The 17,195-nt window shown below is 38.2% G+C and overlaps 1 protein-coding gene across 3 annotated transcripts in view; it reads left to right on the top strand.

Annotated features, from left to right (window-relative positions):
* Positions 1-17,195, top strand: part of arid3a (AT-rich interactive domain 3A) — a 102,875-nt gene that overhangs the window by 69,637 nt on the left and 16,043 nt on the right. For 2 of the 3 annotated variants that reach the window (XM_072593923.1, XM_072593922.1), the window contains exons 2-5: positions 1,759-1,831; positions 10,568-10,751; positions 12,126-12,370; positions 14,118-14,384. In XM_072593923.1, coding sequence (XP_072450024.1) covers positions 1,759-1,831; positions 10,568-10,751; positions 12,126-12,370; positions 14,118-14,384 — 769 coding nt within the window. The remainder of the gene's footprint in view (positions 1-1,758; positions 1,832-10,567; positions 10,752-12,125; positions 12,371-14,117; positions 14,385-17,195) is intronic. The other variant, XM_072593924.1, reaches the window with a different exon arrangement.

Genomic DNA, 17,195 nt, shown 5'->3' with positions numbered 1-17,195 from the left:
ACTGTGTTTGTTTGTCTGTCTTTGAAATTGGGGTCGAGAATCGAAGAAGATTGGGCTTAAATCCTAGACATTAATTAGATTACCTTGTGGTGTAACTTCGTTCTGCTAAAGCTATTGTATTTTTCCAGCAACCGTTTTTTAAACTAGCACCTTACCAATCAGTGCTCTTGCTAAATTGGCAAGAATTATATGTCTCAAACGCCTCGGGTTATTGTGATGTCAGAGTATTTATGCTGTAAATAAAGTATATCAGTGATGTGTATATCCCCTGCACTGTGTATTTTTATATCAAGTTTGGTTAGATTCCCTATAGTGTGGAAACTGGCCCTTTGGCCCAACCAGTGCACACCGACCCTCTGAAGAGCAATCCACCCACGCCCATTTCCCTCTGATTAATGCACCTCACGCTATGGGCAATTTAGCATGGCCAATTCACCTGACCTGCACGTCGTTTGGATTGTGGGAGGAAACCGGAGCACCCAGGGGAGACCCACGCAGACACAGGTAGAATGTGCAAACTCCACACAGACAGTTGCCCAAGGCTGGAATCAAACCTGGGATCCTGGTGCTGTGAGGCAACCGTGCTAACCACCGTGCAGCCCTACGTTTGGGAGATGTGTTGATTTACATAATTTTTTAAGGGATGTTGATGTCTGTTATCTGTGTCACTGATGTTACTCTATCTCTGTGAATAACACTCTATCTCTGACCCTGGTAATCCCAACATTTATATGACTTGTCCAGTTCTGTTTCTAGTAGCCCCGTGATGTTGATATTGCCATTGAACATGAAGAGGTGATGGTTAGAATTGCTCTCTTGTTGGAGATGATCATTGCCAGGCACTCACTTAGTATGAATGTTATTTGCCTTTTATCAGCCCTTGCCTAGATATTGTCCCATTAGACAGGGACTGTCTTAGAATTTGAGGAGTTGCAAAAGGTGCTAAATGTTATGCAAGTATTTGTGAAGATCCCCACTTCTGACCTTAATGATTGGAGGATAACCAATGATTATATGTCTGAAAACACCTGGGCACAGGATACAATCCTGAGGAATTCTTGTAGTGATGCCCTGGAATGGAGATGATTCACCTCCAGCAGCCATGGTTGAAGCTTTATCCTGTCGCGATGGATGAAGGTGCTCTCACAAATTGCAAAGACTTGTCTGATTCTATTTTTAAAATGTAGATTTTATAATTTGGGAAAAAGGTAAAGAAAACAATTAGTTTAAATAATTGTTGTTGAGCTGGTGCTAATGCAAAGCACAATGGTGGAACAGCTCCTGGCTTGTTACTTATTTGTTTCTGGTTTACTGTCCAGAGCCAGGGAATATAATTGCTATTAAAAATCATTATTCATGGGACGTGTATAAAAATTGTGTTCTTTATTTGTTCAGTGTATTTGCAAGTTACTTGCTGTTGCTTGATGATGAGTGCTTTTTTGAAGTGGCTAGCCAAGAACAATGAATGTGTTTTTTTGAAATGTCCAGATGCACGCTCAAGGCTATCTTTACTCGACCTACTAGGACATGATTTTGGAGGTGCTGCTGTTAACCTGGGGTGTACAAAGTTAAAAATCACACAACACCAGGTTAATGTCCAACAGGCTTATTTGGAAGCACTAGCTTTTGAAGTGTTGCTCCTTCATCAGGTGGTTGTGGAGTGGTGTGTGATTTTTTTTTTACTGGGACGTGGATGACATATTTGTGGTTTCCTGTTTGTGTGCCATTATCAAGAACTGTATTGTGTTTTTTTTCCAGCTCTATGAGCTAGACAATGATCCAAGAAGGAAAGAATTTTTGGATGACCTTTTCAGTTTCATGCAGAAGCGAGGTAAAGGTGTCATTTTTCTGTTTTCTCTCTCACTTTCCGAAAGGCACTGATTCCTGATTGTTTCAAATCTGCTAATAACTTCTGTTTTTTCTCTGTGGGAGCCCACCTAGTAAGCAATGGCTAATTAATTGTGATTGGATGGGTTGGTGATGAGAGAGGAAAAAACTGATTGATTGGTTGATTGTATCCTTGTGCAGAGTACATGAATGAACTTTCTGCATTTTTCTCTGCATCTGAGACAAATGACAACTCTTGCTGCCTTTTGCTATCCTCACTTAAGTTCTGTGAAGCTAAGGCCAATTGTAGCACCAAACCACAGTCATGGATGAATTGAATCACACCCAAGTTATAGATTGAACCACAATGTCAGTTTTAAGCAGTTTTCTCTGTAATTAGATAATGTCTTGAAAACTATTGACATTTGAAACATTTATCTTAAAGCTTATATGATGTGCTGCATACAGTGCTTCTTTTTGTATGTTTAATTGAGTGATAAATATTCCCAAGTATTATTGTTTTGTTCCATTTTGTAACGAGGAGTTATCTTAAGAATAACTGGCCAATGCAAATAATTTATGTAATCTAGTTGCAGTAGAATAGAACATAGAACATTACAGCGCAGTACAGGCCCTTCGGCCCTCTATTTTGCATCAACCTTTCATACCAATCTGAAGCCCATCTGACCTACACTATTCCATGTACGTCCATATGCTTGTCCAATGACGACTTAAATGCACTTAAAGTTGGTGAATCTACTACCGTTGCAGGCAAAGCATTCCATACCCTAACTACTCTGAGTAAAGAAACTACCTCTGACATCTGTCCTATATCTATGACCCCTCAATTTAAAGCTATGCCCCCTCATGCTCGCCGTCACCATACTTGGAAAAAGGCTCTCCCTGTCCACCCTGTCTAACCCTCTGATTATCTTATATGTCTCTATTAAGTCATCTCTCAACCTTCTTCTCTCCAATTAAAACAGCCTCAAGTACCTCAGCCTTTCCTCGTAAGACCTTCCCTCCATACCAGGCAACATCCTAGTAAATCTCCCCTGCACCCTTTCCAAAACTTCCACATCCTTCTTATGTGGTGACCAGACCTGTACACAATACTCCAAGTGCGGCCGCACCAGAGTTTTGTACAGCTGTAGCATAACCTCATGGTTCCTGAACTCGATCCCTCTGTTAATAAAAGCTAAAACACTGTATGCCTTCTTAACGACCCTGTCAACCTGGGTGGCAACTTTCAAGGATCTGTGTACCTGGACACCGAGATCTCTCTGCTCATCTACACTATCAAGAATCTTACCATTAGCCCAATACTTAGCATTCCAGTTACTCCGACCAAATTGAATCACCTCACACTTGTCCGCATTAAACTCCATTTACCACCTCTCAGCCCAGCTCTGCAGTTTATCTATATTTTTTTGTTTTGAAAACAAACCCATAGTTAAGTGTGTCTTATAACCAATCTGATGAAAATAAAAGGGCAATCAAACATTTATAAAGTAACCTTGTTCCAGTGATGTGACCCTTCCCTTTCAAGACTGAATATCCAGGACAAAAGTTGCTTTTAAGTTTTAATTTAAATTGGAGAAACCCCTTGGAAATGTGAGCTAATTCCTGGTATTTACACAATTAATTTTTTTGTCTGGTGACAGATGGATTAAACTCAGTTTTACTTCATAACTACAGTGTGCCGCTGCACATGCATATAACCACATGAACACAGAGAAAATACATGGACCTCAAGTTTCTGAAATTCACATTAGAACTGTTATAGACAAGCTGCTATTCAAAAACAAACTCAGACCAAGTCTGGCAAAATATTAAACTACATTGAGTAGTCTGTTAAGTTAAAACTCTAGAATTTTACAGTTCCATTGTAAAATCCTGGTGAAGTTGAATTTGTTCTTTTGGTACTACATAATGCAACATTAACAGTTACTATCCTTTACCCTCAATTAGAAATATTTTCATAACCATTTTTTTGGCGCAAGTGTCTTGAATGGGAAAATTCGAATTCAAAATCTGTTTGATGTTAAACTTTGTAGCAGTACTAATTTCATGACACATTGAAACAACCTACTATAATCACACTTCTGCCAGAATTTATTTTTAACAGTTAGTATCTTATGATTTTTTTTCCTGTTTGAAATTACCAAGTATATAGTCTAGATCGACGTTCAACCAATAATAAATGTTGTTAGCAGTCTTCAATTGTTAATTCCAAAATGAATAGTGGGATATACTTTAAAGAGTCAGTGGAAATCAACATCTCTAAAGCTGAAGAATTTGTATTCTGCCTCCAAATTAAATAATAGTTGTCAATAGTTATCTTATAATTTGAATTCTCCTTATAATTGGAATCAAACTATGCTTATTTCCTTGGAAAAGTTATTGTCAGATATGAAAATCTTGGATATTGTGACTTTAAGTGTGTGATTGCTAGTGTCTCTGGTAAATTTTGGGTTTTAACTCTTTTGCCACAAAAACTGTAAAGTTTTTAAAACATAGACTAGAAATCCATGCATTAGTTTGAGGAAAAATATTTGAAATGCAACAGCAAGTATGGAGAAAAACGCAACTGTTTATTTGAGGATTAGTATTGGATAAAATGATAAATTGAAGATCACACTTCATTGAAAATAAGTGGAGAATTTTCTTTTCATAATGTGTATTTTTTTTCTGATAATATGGACATTATCATTCATAATTTGTGATGATTAAACATAGTTATTGTTCTTGATCAGTCCATAATATTCCTTTGGGAGTTTTGAATGAGCAGGAATTTGCCTAGTAGGATTAATTTTATTTGTTCAAGTAGCCTGACAACAGTAAATGCCTAGACTTATCCATGAAAATAACCTCTTGGGTGTGGGAGTAGACATGGCTAAATGCTAATAATATTTAATGTCTTCAGAATAAGAGAGGAGGAAATGTGCAAGGCCTGCTTTATTAACATTTATAGAATAAGAAATGGTATTTTTATTTTCCTCTGTTTATTTTTGCTAGACATTTTTATTCTGATGTGTAGTTGCATAAAGTAGCATTGGAGGTTGGAGTTGTACCGAGCCCAAAGGAATATGGTTACGATTTTTAGAGACTAATCATTGTTAGTCCCAGGAGATAGATGCAGGTGTTTCTCTGGATAGTTAGTGATCTAGGCAAACTGAAGTACAATTTTCTGTATTCTGACCATTCACCACTCTTTAAGATATTGAAGTAGTCCTTTCCTACTTGCAGCAAGACCTTGTCACCTTGTTAGTGTTCAGACTTGAGCTAATAAGTGACGAGTAATATTCAGTATTGTGGTGGTTGTGGAGTGGGGTCGTTGGAATGTCACCCGAAACACATCTAGACCAGTCATACAAATACTGTGATTACAAGAGCAGATGCAGGGCTGGGAATTCTGCAACAAGGGAATCCTCTTGATTGTATCCTGCACCTTGACCAAGGGTTTTTCCATCATCTACTAAGTATAAGTCAGGAACATGATGGAATACTCTCCATTTGCCGCACACCCATGAAGCTGAATATTATCACAGGACAGAGCAACCTACTTGATTGACACCACTTAAAGATGCATTGACAACAAGATCCCCTGCAGCAATTTGCCAGGTTTGTTTTCTAACAAACATTCTAAACCCATAATTTCAGTCTTCATTGTCAATATAGAAGTGTAGTATGGTTGCCATTAAAAAAGAGAAAGTGCTAGAAAAGCTAAAAGGTCTTAAAATTGATAAATCTCCTGGCCCCGATGGGCTACATCCTAGAGTTCTGAGGGAGGTGGCTGAGGAAATAGCGGAGGCATTGGTTGAGATCTTTCAAAAGTCAGTGGAGTCAGGGAAAGTCCTGGATGTTTGGAAGATCGCTGTTGTAACCCCCTTGTTCAAGAAAGGATCAAGACAAAAGCTGGAAAATTATATGCCAATTAGCCTAACCTCGGTTGGTAAAATTCTAGAATCCATCATTAAGGATGAGGTTTCTAAATTCTTGGAAGAGCAGGGTCGGATTAGAACAAGTCAACATGGATTTAGTAAGGGGAGTTCATGCCTGACAAACCTGTTGGAGTTCTTTGAAGAGGTGACAAGTAGGTTAGACTGGGGAAACCCAGTGGATGTGGTCTATCTAGACTTCCAAAAGGCCTTTGATAAGGTGCCACACGGGAGGCTGCTGAGCAAGGTGAGGGCCCATGGTGTTCGAGGTGAGCTACTGGTATGGATTGAGGATTGGCTGTCTGACAGAAGGCAGAGAGTTGGGATAAATTGTTCTTTTTCGGAATGGCAGCCGGTGATAAACGGTGTCCCGCAGGGTTCAGTGTTGGGGCCACAGCTGTTCACATTATATATTAATGATCTGGATGAAGGGACTGGGGGCATTCTAGCTAAGTTTGCTGATGATATGAAGTTAGGTGGACATGCAGGTAGTACTAAGGAAGTGGGGAGGCTGGAGAAGGATCTAGACAGTTTGGGAGAGTGGTCCAGGAAATGGCTGATGGAATTCAATGTGAGCAAATGCGAGGTCTTGCACTTTGGAAAAAAGAATACAAGCATGGACTACTTTCTAAACGGTGAGAAAATTCGTAAAGCCAAAGTACAGAGGGATCTGGGAGTGCTAGTTGAGGATTCTCTAAAGGTAAACATGCAGGTTGAGTCCGTGATTAAGAAAGCGAATGCAATGTTGTCATTTATCTCAAGAGGGTTGGAATATAAAAGCACCGTTGTGCTACTGAGAATTTATAAAGCTCTGGTTAGGCCCCATTTGGAGTACTGTGTCCAGTTTTGGTCCCCACACCTCAGGAAGGACATACTGGCACTGGAGTGTGTCCGGCAGAGATTCACACGATGATCCCTGGAATGGTAGGTCTAACATATGAGGAACGGCTGAGGATCCTGGGATTGTATTCATTGGAGTTTAGAAGATTAAGGGGAGATCTAAGAGAAACTTACAAGATAATACATGGCTTGGAGAGAGTGGAAATTGTTTCCGTTAGGTGAGGAGACTAGGACCCGTGGACACAGCCTTAGAATTAGAGGGGGTAAATTCAGAACAGAAATGCGGAGGCATTTCTTCAGCCAGAGAGTGGTGGGCCTGTGGAATTCATTGCCACAGAGTGCAGTGGAGGCTGGAACGCTAAATGTCTTCAAGGCAGAAATTGATAAATTCTTAATGTCACAAGGAATTAAGGGCTACGGGGAGAATGCGGGTAAGTGGAGTTGAAATGCCCATCAGCCATAATTGAATGGCGGAGTGGACTCGATGGGCCAAATGGCCTTACTTCCGCTCCTATGTCTTTTGGTCATGGGAGATGGCACGGTGCAGGGTGACACTAAGCACACAGACACACACACGGCCGCCTGGCCACAATATGGAGAGAGACAGCAGAGCAAATACTGCCTGGGGCCGCTAGAATGCCAGCACAATGAACTCACAACCTAGTTGATTTGTTTGAGGGTGGGGGAGAGAATATACATGCCCACCGAGGTGTCTGGGTCCAGCCAACACCTTTAATAGGAATGCTCACAGTTTGATATGGACTCAATACAGAGTGATAATAGCCAGGGTTGCAGTAATTGCCCTTCTCAGGAAGAGTGATTAGCGCCCATTACTACAGCAATGGACTTCCGTAGACATTGAAACTGACAGTGACCATGCTGAAATTAACAAAGGCTGTGCTGGAACTGACAATGACTGCACCAAAGCTATTAAAGATTCTGCAATGTTTTCCATAAACAAGCCATGTTACAGATAATAACCTCATCACTGACCTATTATTATTATTAAATGTATCATGACGTGTTCCAGATTGAGAGAAGAATCGCAGCTGACCACTGTGCAATTGGTGTCTTTCTCTCTCTGGAGCTCCGGTATTTCCTTGTACAGTAAACTCTGTCGTTGAACCCTGACTCTGACTCCAAGGCTGGTGATTTTCCCCACAACAATGTGATAGTCGGCACATGGGAATGCCACCACCTAGAAGTTCTCCAGGTTGCTCAATATCTCTAGTTTAAAAGCTTTTCATCATTCCTTCAATTTTGCTAGTTCAAAATCTGGGACTGTAATCCATATCAGCACTGTGGATGTATCTACATCAAATAAGCAACAGTTCAAAAGATAGCTCGCCATTCCCTTCTTGAGGACAATTCAGAATTGGCAACAAATGCTGGCCTGCCCGTGGCATTCACGTTCCTGGTGTAGAAATTTGGGCAATAAATTGGATTAAATAAAAGTGAAAGCTATTCTGAAAATGCATTCACTTCATGATTAACATGTGAAATAAGGGCAAAATACATATTATATAACTTCAAATAATAGTGAATCTTAAGTGCAATGTGAATGGAATTGAGTCCTTGCTTTACAAGTTTACAGATTTTATAATAGGTTAAAGGTTTAGGTTAAAGTATCTGATGGGAACATAGAACTGGATGCAGGACTAGACTATTCTGCATTTCAAATCAGTTCTGTTATTTCATAAGACCATGGCTTATCTCGTTTTGGTCTCAACTTCACTTTCTGGTCTGCCTTTCATAACCCTTGACTCCTTGCCTATCAAAAGTGTGTTTTGCTTAGCCATGAATAGTTTCAATTGCCAGACCGCTCCTGCTTCCTGGTGTAGAGATTTGAATACCGAACAACCTTAATTATCCGAAAATCCATTATTTGAATTTCGGATTATCAGAACAAGATCTCAAGGTCCCGTAAAAACACTATCCAATATCCGAACAATCTGTTATCCGAGCAAAATACTCCTTGCCCATCTCATTCAAATAATCGAGGTGGTTCTGTATACTAATACGAGAAAAGTAGTCTGATTTCTGTGCCTTACAGGGGAGATAATATGTTCTTAAATAGTGTCCCTTAGTTCTAGCCTTTATCATAAGGGGAAACATTCCGTCTGCATTCATCCTGTGAATTTCCTCAGAATCTCCTGTTTCAATTGGCTGATCTTTCATTCTTTGAAACTCATATAACCTGATGCCCTTTGGAAATCCAAGTCCACCATTCGCCACTGGTTCTTTTATTCACCTTGCTTGTTCCTTTCTCAAAAATTTCTAACAAATTAGTTAAGCACGGTTTCCCTTTAACAAAATTATGTTGACTCTGTCTGATCCTGTAATAATTTTCTAAGTATCCTGCTATAACCTTTTTAATTGTAATTCCAACAGTACCCCTATGACAGATGTTGGGCTAATTAGTCAATAGTTTCCTTTGATCTATTTCCTGGCTTTTTTGGATAACAGTGTGATATTTGCTACTTTCTAATCTGCTGGACTCTTCCAGAATATAAGGAATTTTGGAAGATTATTAACAGTGCCTCTACTGTCTTTCTGACCACTTCTTTAAGGACCCTGGGGTATAGGCTGTCTGGTCTTGGCGACTTATCAATCTTTAGTTTTCTTATCCTTTAACACCTTTTCCCTGTTGATGGTAATTGTTTTTAGTAATTCTCTCTTTCTTGCACTTATTGATTTTCAAGAAGTTTCTGAAGTCTTTCATAGTGAAGCTGAATACAAAGTACATGTTCAGTACCTCTGCCATTTTTTATTTTCCATTATCAATTCTTAAGGTCCTCATTCTAGAGGATCAGCACAAGTTTCAGTTTTAGATAGTCCTTTCCTTGCAAAGGAAGCTTGTTACTGTCAGTGTATATATTGTGATCTAGCTTTCTCATCTACTTTATTTTCTCCCTTTTTTGTAATCATATTTTGCTGATTCATAACTGTTCAATTTTCTGACTCGCCACTAATATTTGTAGATTTGTCTAACATTTCCTTCATTTATATACAAAATTAACTTAATATTTTACCTTAACTTTCTTATTAACAATGGATGTTGCCTCTTTCTCAATGTTTTTCTCACTGGGATAACCTTTTGCTGAGATTATTAAATATTTTCCTAAAAATTTACACTGTAAATTTACACTGTAAATTTTTACCTAATTCTTCTGCCTAATTTCCCAGCTCCTGTTAGCCACTTTTGCCTTAATAGACTTGTGGTTCTCTTTATTTAGATATGTTTAAAAAATTAACCTTGGACCCACACTTCTCTCTTCAAACTGAATGGAAAATCAGTTTGATTGCTATCGTCTAGATGCTCCTTCACATGAGGTTATTGATTAATCTTTCACATTATACATTGACCTCTAGGATAGTTTGCTCCTTTTTAGCTCTGGAACATAGCACAGTTGGAAAATGTCTTGAATACACTCACTACAAAATTATGAGGGGCATGGATAGGGTAAATAGGCAAAGTCTTTTCCCTGGGGTCAGGGAGTCCAGAACTAGAGGGCATAGGTTTAGGGTGAGAGGGGAAAGATATAAAAGAGACCTAAGGGGCAACCTTTTCACACACAGGGTAGTATGTGTATGGAAGTGGTGGAGGCTGATTCAATTGCAACATTTAGAAGGTACTTGGATGGGTATATGAATAGGAAGGGTTTGGAGAGATATGGGCCGGGTGCTGGCAGGTGAGACTAGATTGGGTTGGAATATCTGGTCGGCATGGACAAGTTGGACCGAAGGGTCTGTTTCCATGCTGTACATCTCCATGACTATAACTAGTTTTCCAAGCTGCATCTGCCAAACTCCATGTAGCTTAATAATGTACATGATTTAGAATGGTGCAGGTTAATTAATGTAAAAAAAATAATTTTGATGAGTTTGGAAGTCATGTGATGTGAATCATTTGATTTTTATTGCATGAAGCTCTTTTTAAATATGCATCTTGTTTTTAGGAACTCCAGTTAATCGGATTCCCATTATGGCTAAGCAGGTTCTGGACCTCTATATGCTCTACGCATTGGTCACTGAGAAAGGAGGCCTAGTGGAAGTCATTAATAAGAAGCTTTGGAGGGAGATTACCAAAGGTCTCAACCTACCCACCTCGATCACAAGTGCTGCCTTTACACTCAGAACTCAGTGAGTTTAAAAATTAAGCTTTAAACTGTCTGTGTTTGCTGGAACAGCTCAGTGCTATTTTAAAACTTAGCAAGCAACTGGATTATGTCTATTTATAAACGAAAATGTCTGTCTGGTATTTCATCACAAATCTTGAATCGTCAGTAATCTTTACCATAATGGTCAGTTGTCAATTGTGACAACTTTCAGATGACTTGACCCAAGTCCTCCATAGTTTTCTGGATAAGATATTAAACAGAGATCCTGTTTTTTCTCTCTCCATCTATTGGAAATAAAAATTCCACGATGTAATTTCAAAAACAAGATGTCCCGTGACCTGGTCAATATCTCTTAGCAGTTATTATTAACACGGATTACCCTTGTTTAATACCATTGCCTTTCTTTGCATTATAGAATGATCAAAAGTAATTCAATTTATTTTGGGTTGACCACAAGTCGTCAACAGCATTATATAAATGCACCATTGTTCATTCTTAACAAATTTATATCTTCTGAATTTAAAGCAACATTATAAAATATTGGGCTTTTAATATTTCCACTTATTTATGCTCTGTTTTACATTCTTATTGATACATGCTATTATGATGAACTAGAATAGGAAAAATATTTTTGTAGTTCCTAGTTTTGTCTTTGTGCTGTGCAAATATAAGCTGTTGTTAATTAAGTTCTATACAGTCAAAACCCAATTCACCTTGTATAAATTAGTTCAAGAGCTGATTTGGAATGTTTGGACTCTGAAAACCTATCAAGTGAGTATGGTTTCTGATTAACCCCCGAGGTCCCGTTTCTACTGTATTTATGGACATTACAGCTCTGAATTTTGTCATTCAAAATGACATGCACAGGTGATGTGATTATAGTCACCTGTTATGTTTGTAAAAATTAATCTGATAGTGCAGTACAATCAGGATAATATAGTTTTGTGTGCAATTTGACTATAATATTTATTTATCGAAAGCTCTTTCCTTCTTTCAGCCTGGCATATCAAATATCACCTTATTCTGAGTGAAGATCATATTTTAAAATTAAATATACTATAAAGTTGTTCACTTGGCTTAATTTCCAGTTTCAAAAAACAAGTCAATGTAATAATATTATCCTTCCAGCATGCAGGTGAAAATTTTAAAATATTTACATCTTTCCATAATTTGCCCATCTGAGAATTTCATTTAACTGTAATCTGTTGTCCACCACTTATGCAAGAAACAGAACTTCATACTTAAATATGTTTGTAATTGGTATAGCTGTTGCTGATTATAGTTGCCCTGCTCTGAAGATTTGCCTGATATTGACCATTGTACCTGTAATGTTAATTTCCCCATAATTTTAAATCTCATGTTCATATATAACATATTTGTGCCTACATTTTTGCAGATATATGAAATACCTTTATCCATATGAATGTGAGAAGAGAGGACTGAGCTCTCCAAATGAACTGCAGGTTGCTATTGATAGCAATCGACGAGAGGGTCGAAGACATGGCTTTGGCTCATCACTTTATAGCTATTCTCCTAGTGGAACGTCATCAGTGTTATCCTCTCCCAAATTGCAAGTGCCTACACTAAATTTGGCAACAACTAATGGCAGCCCTATAAATCAGCTGGTAAAAATAAAGAAAGGTATTTCATTCAATTTGTTATATGATTTATAAGATTTAGAACTGCTAAAGTTGAACCTATTGCAATCTTGTCTTTTGCTTTTGGAAAGTACTATTTATATTGAAGCATTTCAGCTTCCTAATTATTACATACATAGAATTTCATGGAGTGTGTAGGTCACTGACTTCAACAGGCCTAGACCAATGTTTCCCAAGGCCCTGCAAATCTTAAGGTTTCTGCTGTGCTCATTCTGACTTCTCACCCTCGTATTCTAAATGCTCCATTACTGCCTTGTCCTTGACATCTCAGCTTCTTTTATCTCTCACAGATTTCCTTTCTTAAAATCTGGCTCTTTGTTAAAAACTTGTCTCATTTGTCTTTCTGCAACCCTCTTTTTATTAATCTTATTCATGGCAACTCATCAAATTTTAATAAGTTAAATTTGCCTTGTAAATGGAAAATCCTAGAGGAAATTTATTCTTGAACAAATTATAACTTCACTCATGACCAACGCAAATTTCCATCAGAGTTTCAGTGACAAAGATTTGGTGTGAGGGCAGATTTTTCCCTTCTCCAGCCCAAGTGCATTGAAGTTGATGGTTGTACCCACTTCTGCCAATAACTAATTCTTAATGTTGGTTATTCCCGAAGCTGAGTAACATGCTCCTGGGCCTAAGAATTACATTTCTCTTGTCATGGAGGATTTTCAGAATTTAGAAATTTCTTTCCAATCTCTACCTCCTCTTGAGTAGTCAAAGAGTTGCTAAACAAATGTCTCAGCTCTGGGTTATGGATCATCATGCATTTTCCCAATACTCACTGTTCCTCCAATGAGATGTGATTTCCCTCCCACACTTACTGCTAATAGGCACACTAATGGCATGCAGTTAGACATACTAGCAGCAAGAATAGGAGAGAGGAAACCTGTGACTGAAGGAGCAGCTAGCTGCAGGAAAGTGAGCACTAGGGCAACGAGAAGAGAACTTCTGCCCTAAATTCTGAGTGAGATAGGTGCTTACTTTATCATAGGTAAGAAAACTGCTGGGTGTACTAAACTGACTGGAACTTTAGTTGATCCATCTATCAAAGGTACAAAGGAGTGAGTTTGATAAGGAGGACGAGTTGTGAAGAAGGGCTCTGGGTGAGTGAGAAGTGGAGGTTGCAAAGACAGGCTGCTGATGGGGTGTCCAGATGGAGAAGATGGAGTTGGCATGCGGTAGCTGAGTAAGTGAGTTTGTGAAGATGGGCTATTGATTGAGTCTTTTTGGTGGGATTTACAAAAGTGCTTATTAGAGGAATAGTAAAAATAGATTAATTATCATGGGCATAGATGGTTACCTGTGATGTGTAATTATATTGATTTGCAAAACATGTAGTAAAAAGTGGGGCAAAAGCTGCCTGTAAGGATACATGAAAATTTGGTAACACCTAAGGAGAAGTATTTGATCATAAAAGGTTTTGGAACCATGGCTTTATGATTTGGCACTTTTCTGTTTTTACAGAATTTATTAGACACAAGGAACCATAATATTTTGACAAAATTGTAAGTGATTAACAAATGATGGAAATTTCATCCTTTTATTCTTCTTAAATGGTGCAGAACTTGTACCATAACAAAAATGGTGGACTGTTGGTACTATGCTAAGAAAAAGTAACAGACACAGCAAAAAAATTTGGAATTGCTTTTTCTTGTTATAGGCCTTGTAATTCCTTCTCGTATACTTCTTACTGACATTTATGAATATTCTGGTCTCACTTTGTTTTGCAGAGGAGGATTCAATTATTCCACTGTCTTTGGGAGGTAGACTACCTGTGTCACTGACTGGTCACCAGGTAGCTGCAGCACAGGCTGTAGTTGCTGCGCAAGCTACAGCATTAGATCAATTGAGAGAGAAATTGGAGTCTGGAGAGCCTCCAGAGAAGAAGATGGTAGTTGGGGTGGATGAGCAGCAACGGTTGATGCAACGTGCTATCCAACAGAATCTACTTGCCATGACAGCTCAGATACCAATGAACATCAGAATCAACAGTCAAGGTATAATAATGTTCTGAACTGCTAGATCAGAATGGCTTTCCTTTCTAGTAAGCCTATATCTTGACATTGATGCCAATGATATTTTAGAGAAACTGTGCTGGAAATAGTGGTGTTACTATTTAAATTTGTCTTTGTTGATCTGCTGAACACTGAATTCTGTGCATCTCAAGCTGGTAGCATTGATTTCTGGATTGAGCTCTCCCTGGGTCAGGGCTTAGATTAACAAAAAAAAACAAAGTCCTGTTTATTAAATAATCATTTCTACCGCAAAAAGTAGTTGAGACTAAAACATTGAATGTTTTCAAGAAGGAGTTAGGTATAGTTTAAGGGCCAAAAAGATGAAATGGTATGGGGAGAAAGCAGGAACAGGATATTGATTGGATGATTGGCCATCATGATATTGGATGGTGAAGCAGGTTTTATGTCTATTTTCTCTGTTACAAGTGGAAATATTCTAGAATGCACAAATTAATATTTTGTTGGTATTTTTCTCAGAAGACTTTTGGGTGGGAGACTTGATTGGTCTGATTGTCAGCTATACATCATTAAACTACAACCCTGCAGTTTGGTGTGTTATGAATGCAAGGTCATAAGATTAAGTTTAATTTGTCTCTTTTAAGAGAAAGTAGAATTAATTGAAAAGAAAATATGTTGTGAAATTGTACTGTACCTGGCAGCAGGCTGATGATTGCAATAGGGACAGAAGGCCCATGTTAAGACTTACTGACTCTGCATTCTATGTTCCATACTCATGCACAAAGCGAGGCATGCCTTGTGCTGATTTGTAGCTCTTGGGCAGTCTAGAAAAATTCAATACAGTGAGAGCAAGAGAGACCAGACCAGCAGTTGCTACAGTATGCAAAGAGGAAGACATTAGTTAGTTACTAGACAAAATGCTGAGGAAAGCTTGTCTATTGGTTGAAGAGAAGGAATGTATCACACTTTAAAGATATTGGAAGATTTGCACTGGTGAGGCCTGGAAAAAAATCATTGGAGTCAATCTTGCAGTTAAAAGTTGATTTGAAATTCTTGGAGAATTAAGGGAGGGGATCTTCTGTCACTGGACATTGATTTGGCAACTTGGAGAGACATGAACCATGCTGAAAGCTGCGCATGACTGTATACTATTTCCTGAGAAACCCATGCTGTGGAGAGCATGCACATAAACATGCAAAAAAGCAAGTACGTAAGCAGTACATGGTTATTTGTTGCAATAAGACATCAATGAGCGTTATCTTTTCTGCTTTTTAGTTGATTTTTTTAGCTTTTTTGGTGACAATAAAAATCATAAAACTTCTAATCTTGTCAAGTGCTTCCTTTAAGTTTGGAAATTCAGATTTTGTTTTGCAAATAGTTGTTAGTCTCTACAGGGCTTGTTATAAATAGGGGTCTCTTGAAGGCTATGAATCCACAGTTGGGAGCAAATACAGTGGAATTTGCCAGAGTTGAGTGCAAAAGATTGCACAGTTATTTTTGCTGTATTCATTGAATGAGCAGAATGATTGTCTCTCTCTGTTGCTTACACATTTCTAGAAGGAATTGAATAGTACAAATCTGAATTTGAAAGACATGAGAAAGGGAAAATCTTGACTCCAGGGAAAGAAAGGAAATTAGTGAACTTGAACTCAATATGAAGGAAAGCTTGGATTACACAAAGAGGTGTTAACATGAAGAATTAGATCAGATTTAACTTGTTTTGGTTTGGCAAGGAACATTACCTAGTGCCAACATTCAACAAGTTAAAATATATTTTGTCATTTGAGAAAATTGCTACAAAGTTAGAATGTTGTAAGAAAGTTGGGCTGCCTTCTTGCAAAGCACATTCCTGGGGAAGTGTTAAAGAGTTCGAGGAGTAAGTGAGGACTGCAGATGCTGGAGATCAGAGCTGAAAATGTGTTGCTGGAAAAGCGCAGCAGGTCAGGCAGCATCCAAGGAACAGGAGAATCGACGTTTCGGGCATCAGCCCTTCTTCGGGCTAATGCCCGAAACGTCGATTCTCCTGTTCCTTGGATGCTGCTTGATCTGCGCTTTTCCAGCAACACATTTTCAGAAGTGTTAAAGTGTGCTAATCCTTTTCAGACATTAAAATCGATTAACAATGATACTGTGAAGTTTGATACTTGCATTGTATGTGAATTAGTGTCAGAGGTTTACAGACAAGTTAGAATTCCAAGGCAAGGAACAGAATCAGACATTTGTAGAATTTGGTGGAGGAAAGAAAGACAGAGATATTTCCTATCTCTTGGTCAACATTTACCCCTTAATACTGAAAAGTGTTTAAATGCTAAATATTATTTTCTGTTTGTGGACCTTTCTATACACACAACTGCTGTCATTCTTGCTTACAGGTAACAGCCCACGACTTGACAGGATAAAAGTAGTACTTTGGCCCCTCATTCATTGTGAAAGACGCAGTACAAGTTAACAGTCTTTGAGTTGTTTCAAATAATTAGAAAATATTTAGTATACAATGTTTACATTATAGTGTTAAGTAAATTCATCTTGTGTTTTCGTCAATATTGTGATGACTTTGACTTTGATTTGGAGTAGTATAGCAAGGAAAGTTTGTAAATTCTTTAAAATGTCTTTCATGTTATTAAGATATTTTGTAAAGTACTTTTAAGATTTTGCATGAATTGCTAATTGCAATTTCATTGGGTAATAAACAGTGGTCTGAAGCTGTCAGCTATCAGACAGTAACGATAGCTGCAGCTGTAGAGAACAGAGAAGGCACATTTGCAAGGAGTTGTGTGCATGTGTCTGTATGTATATAGTTTAAACAGGACTTGGAAGTCAAAGTTAGGGCTTCAG

This window comes from Chiloscyllium punctatum, chromosome 24 (genome assembly GCF_047496795.1).
Source record: "Chiloscyllium punctatum isolate Juve2018m chromosome 24, sChiPun1.3, whole genome shotgun sequence".
Classification (NCBI taxonomy): Eukaryota; Metazoa; Chordata; class Chondrichthyes; order Orectolobiformes; family Hemiscylliidae; genus Chiloscyllium; species Chiloscyllium punctatum.
The sequence above is the reverse complement of the archived record's forward strand: the minus strand, read 5'-3'. Positions and strand labels throughout refer to the sequence as shown.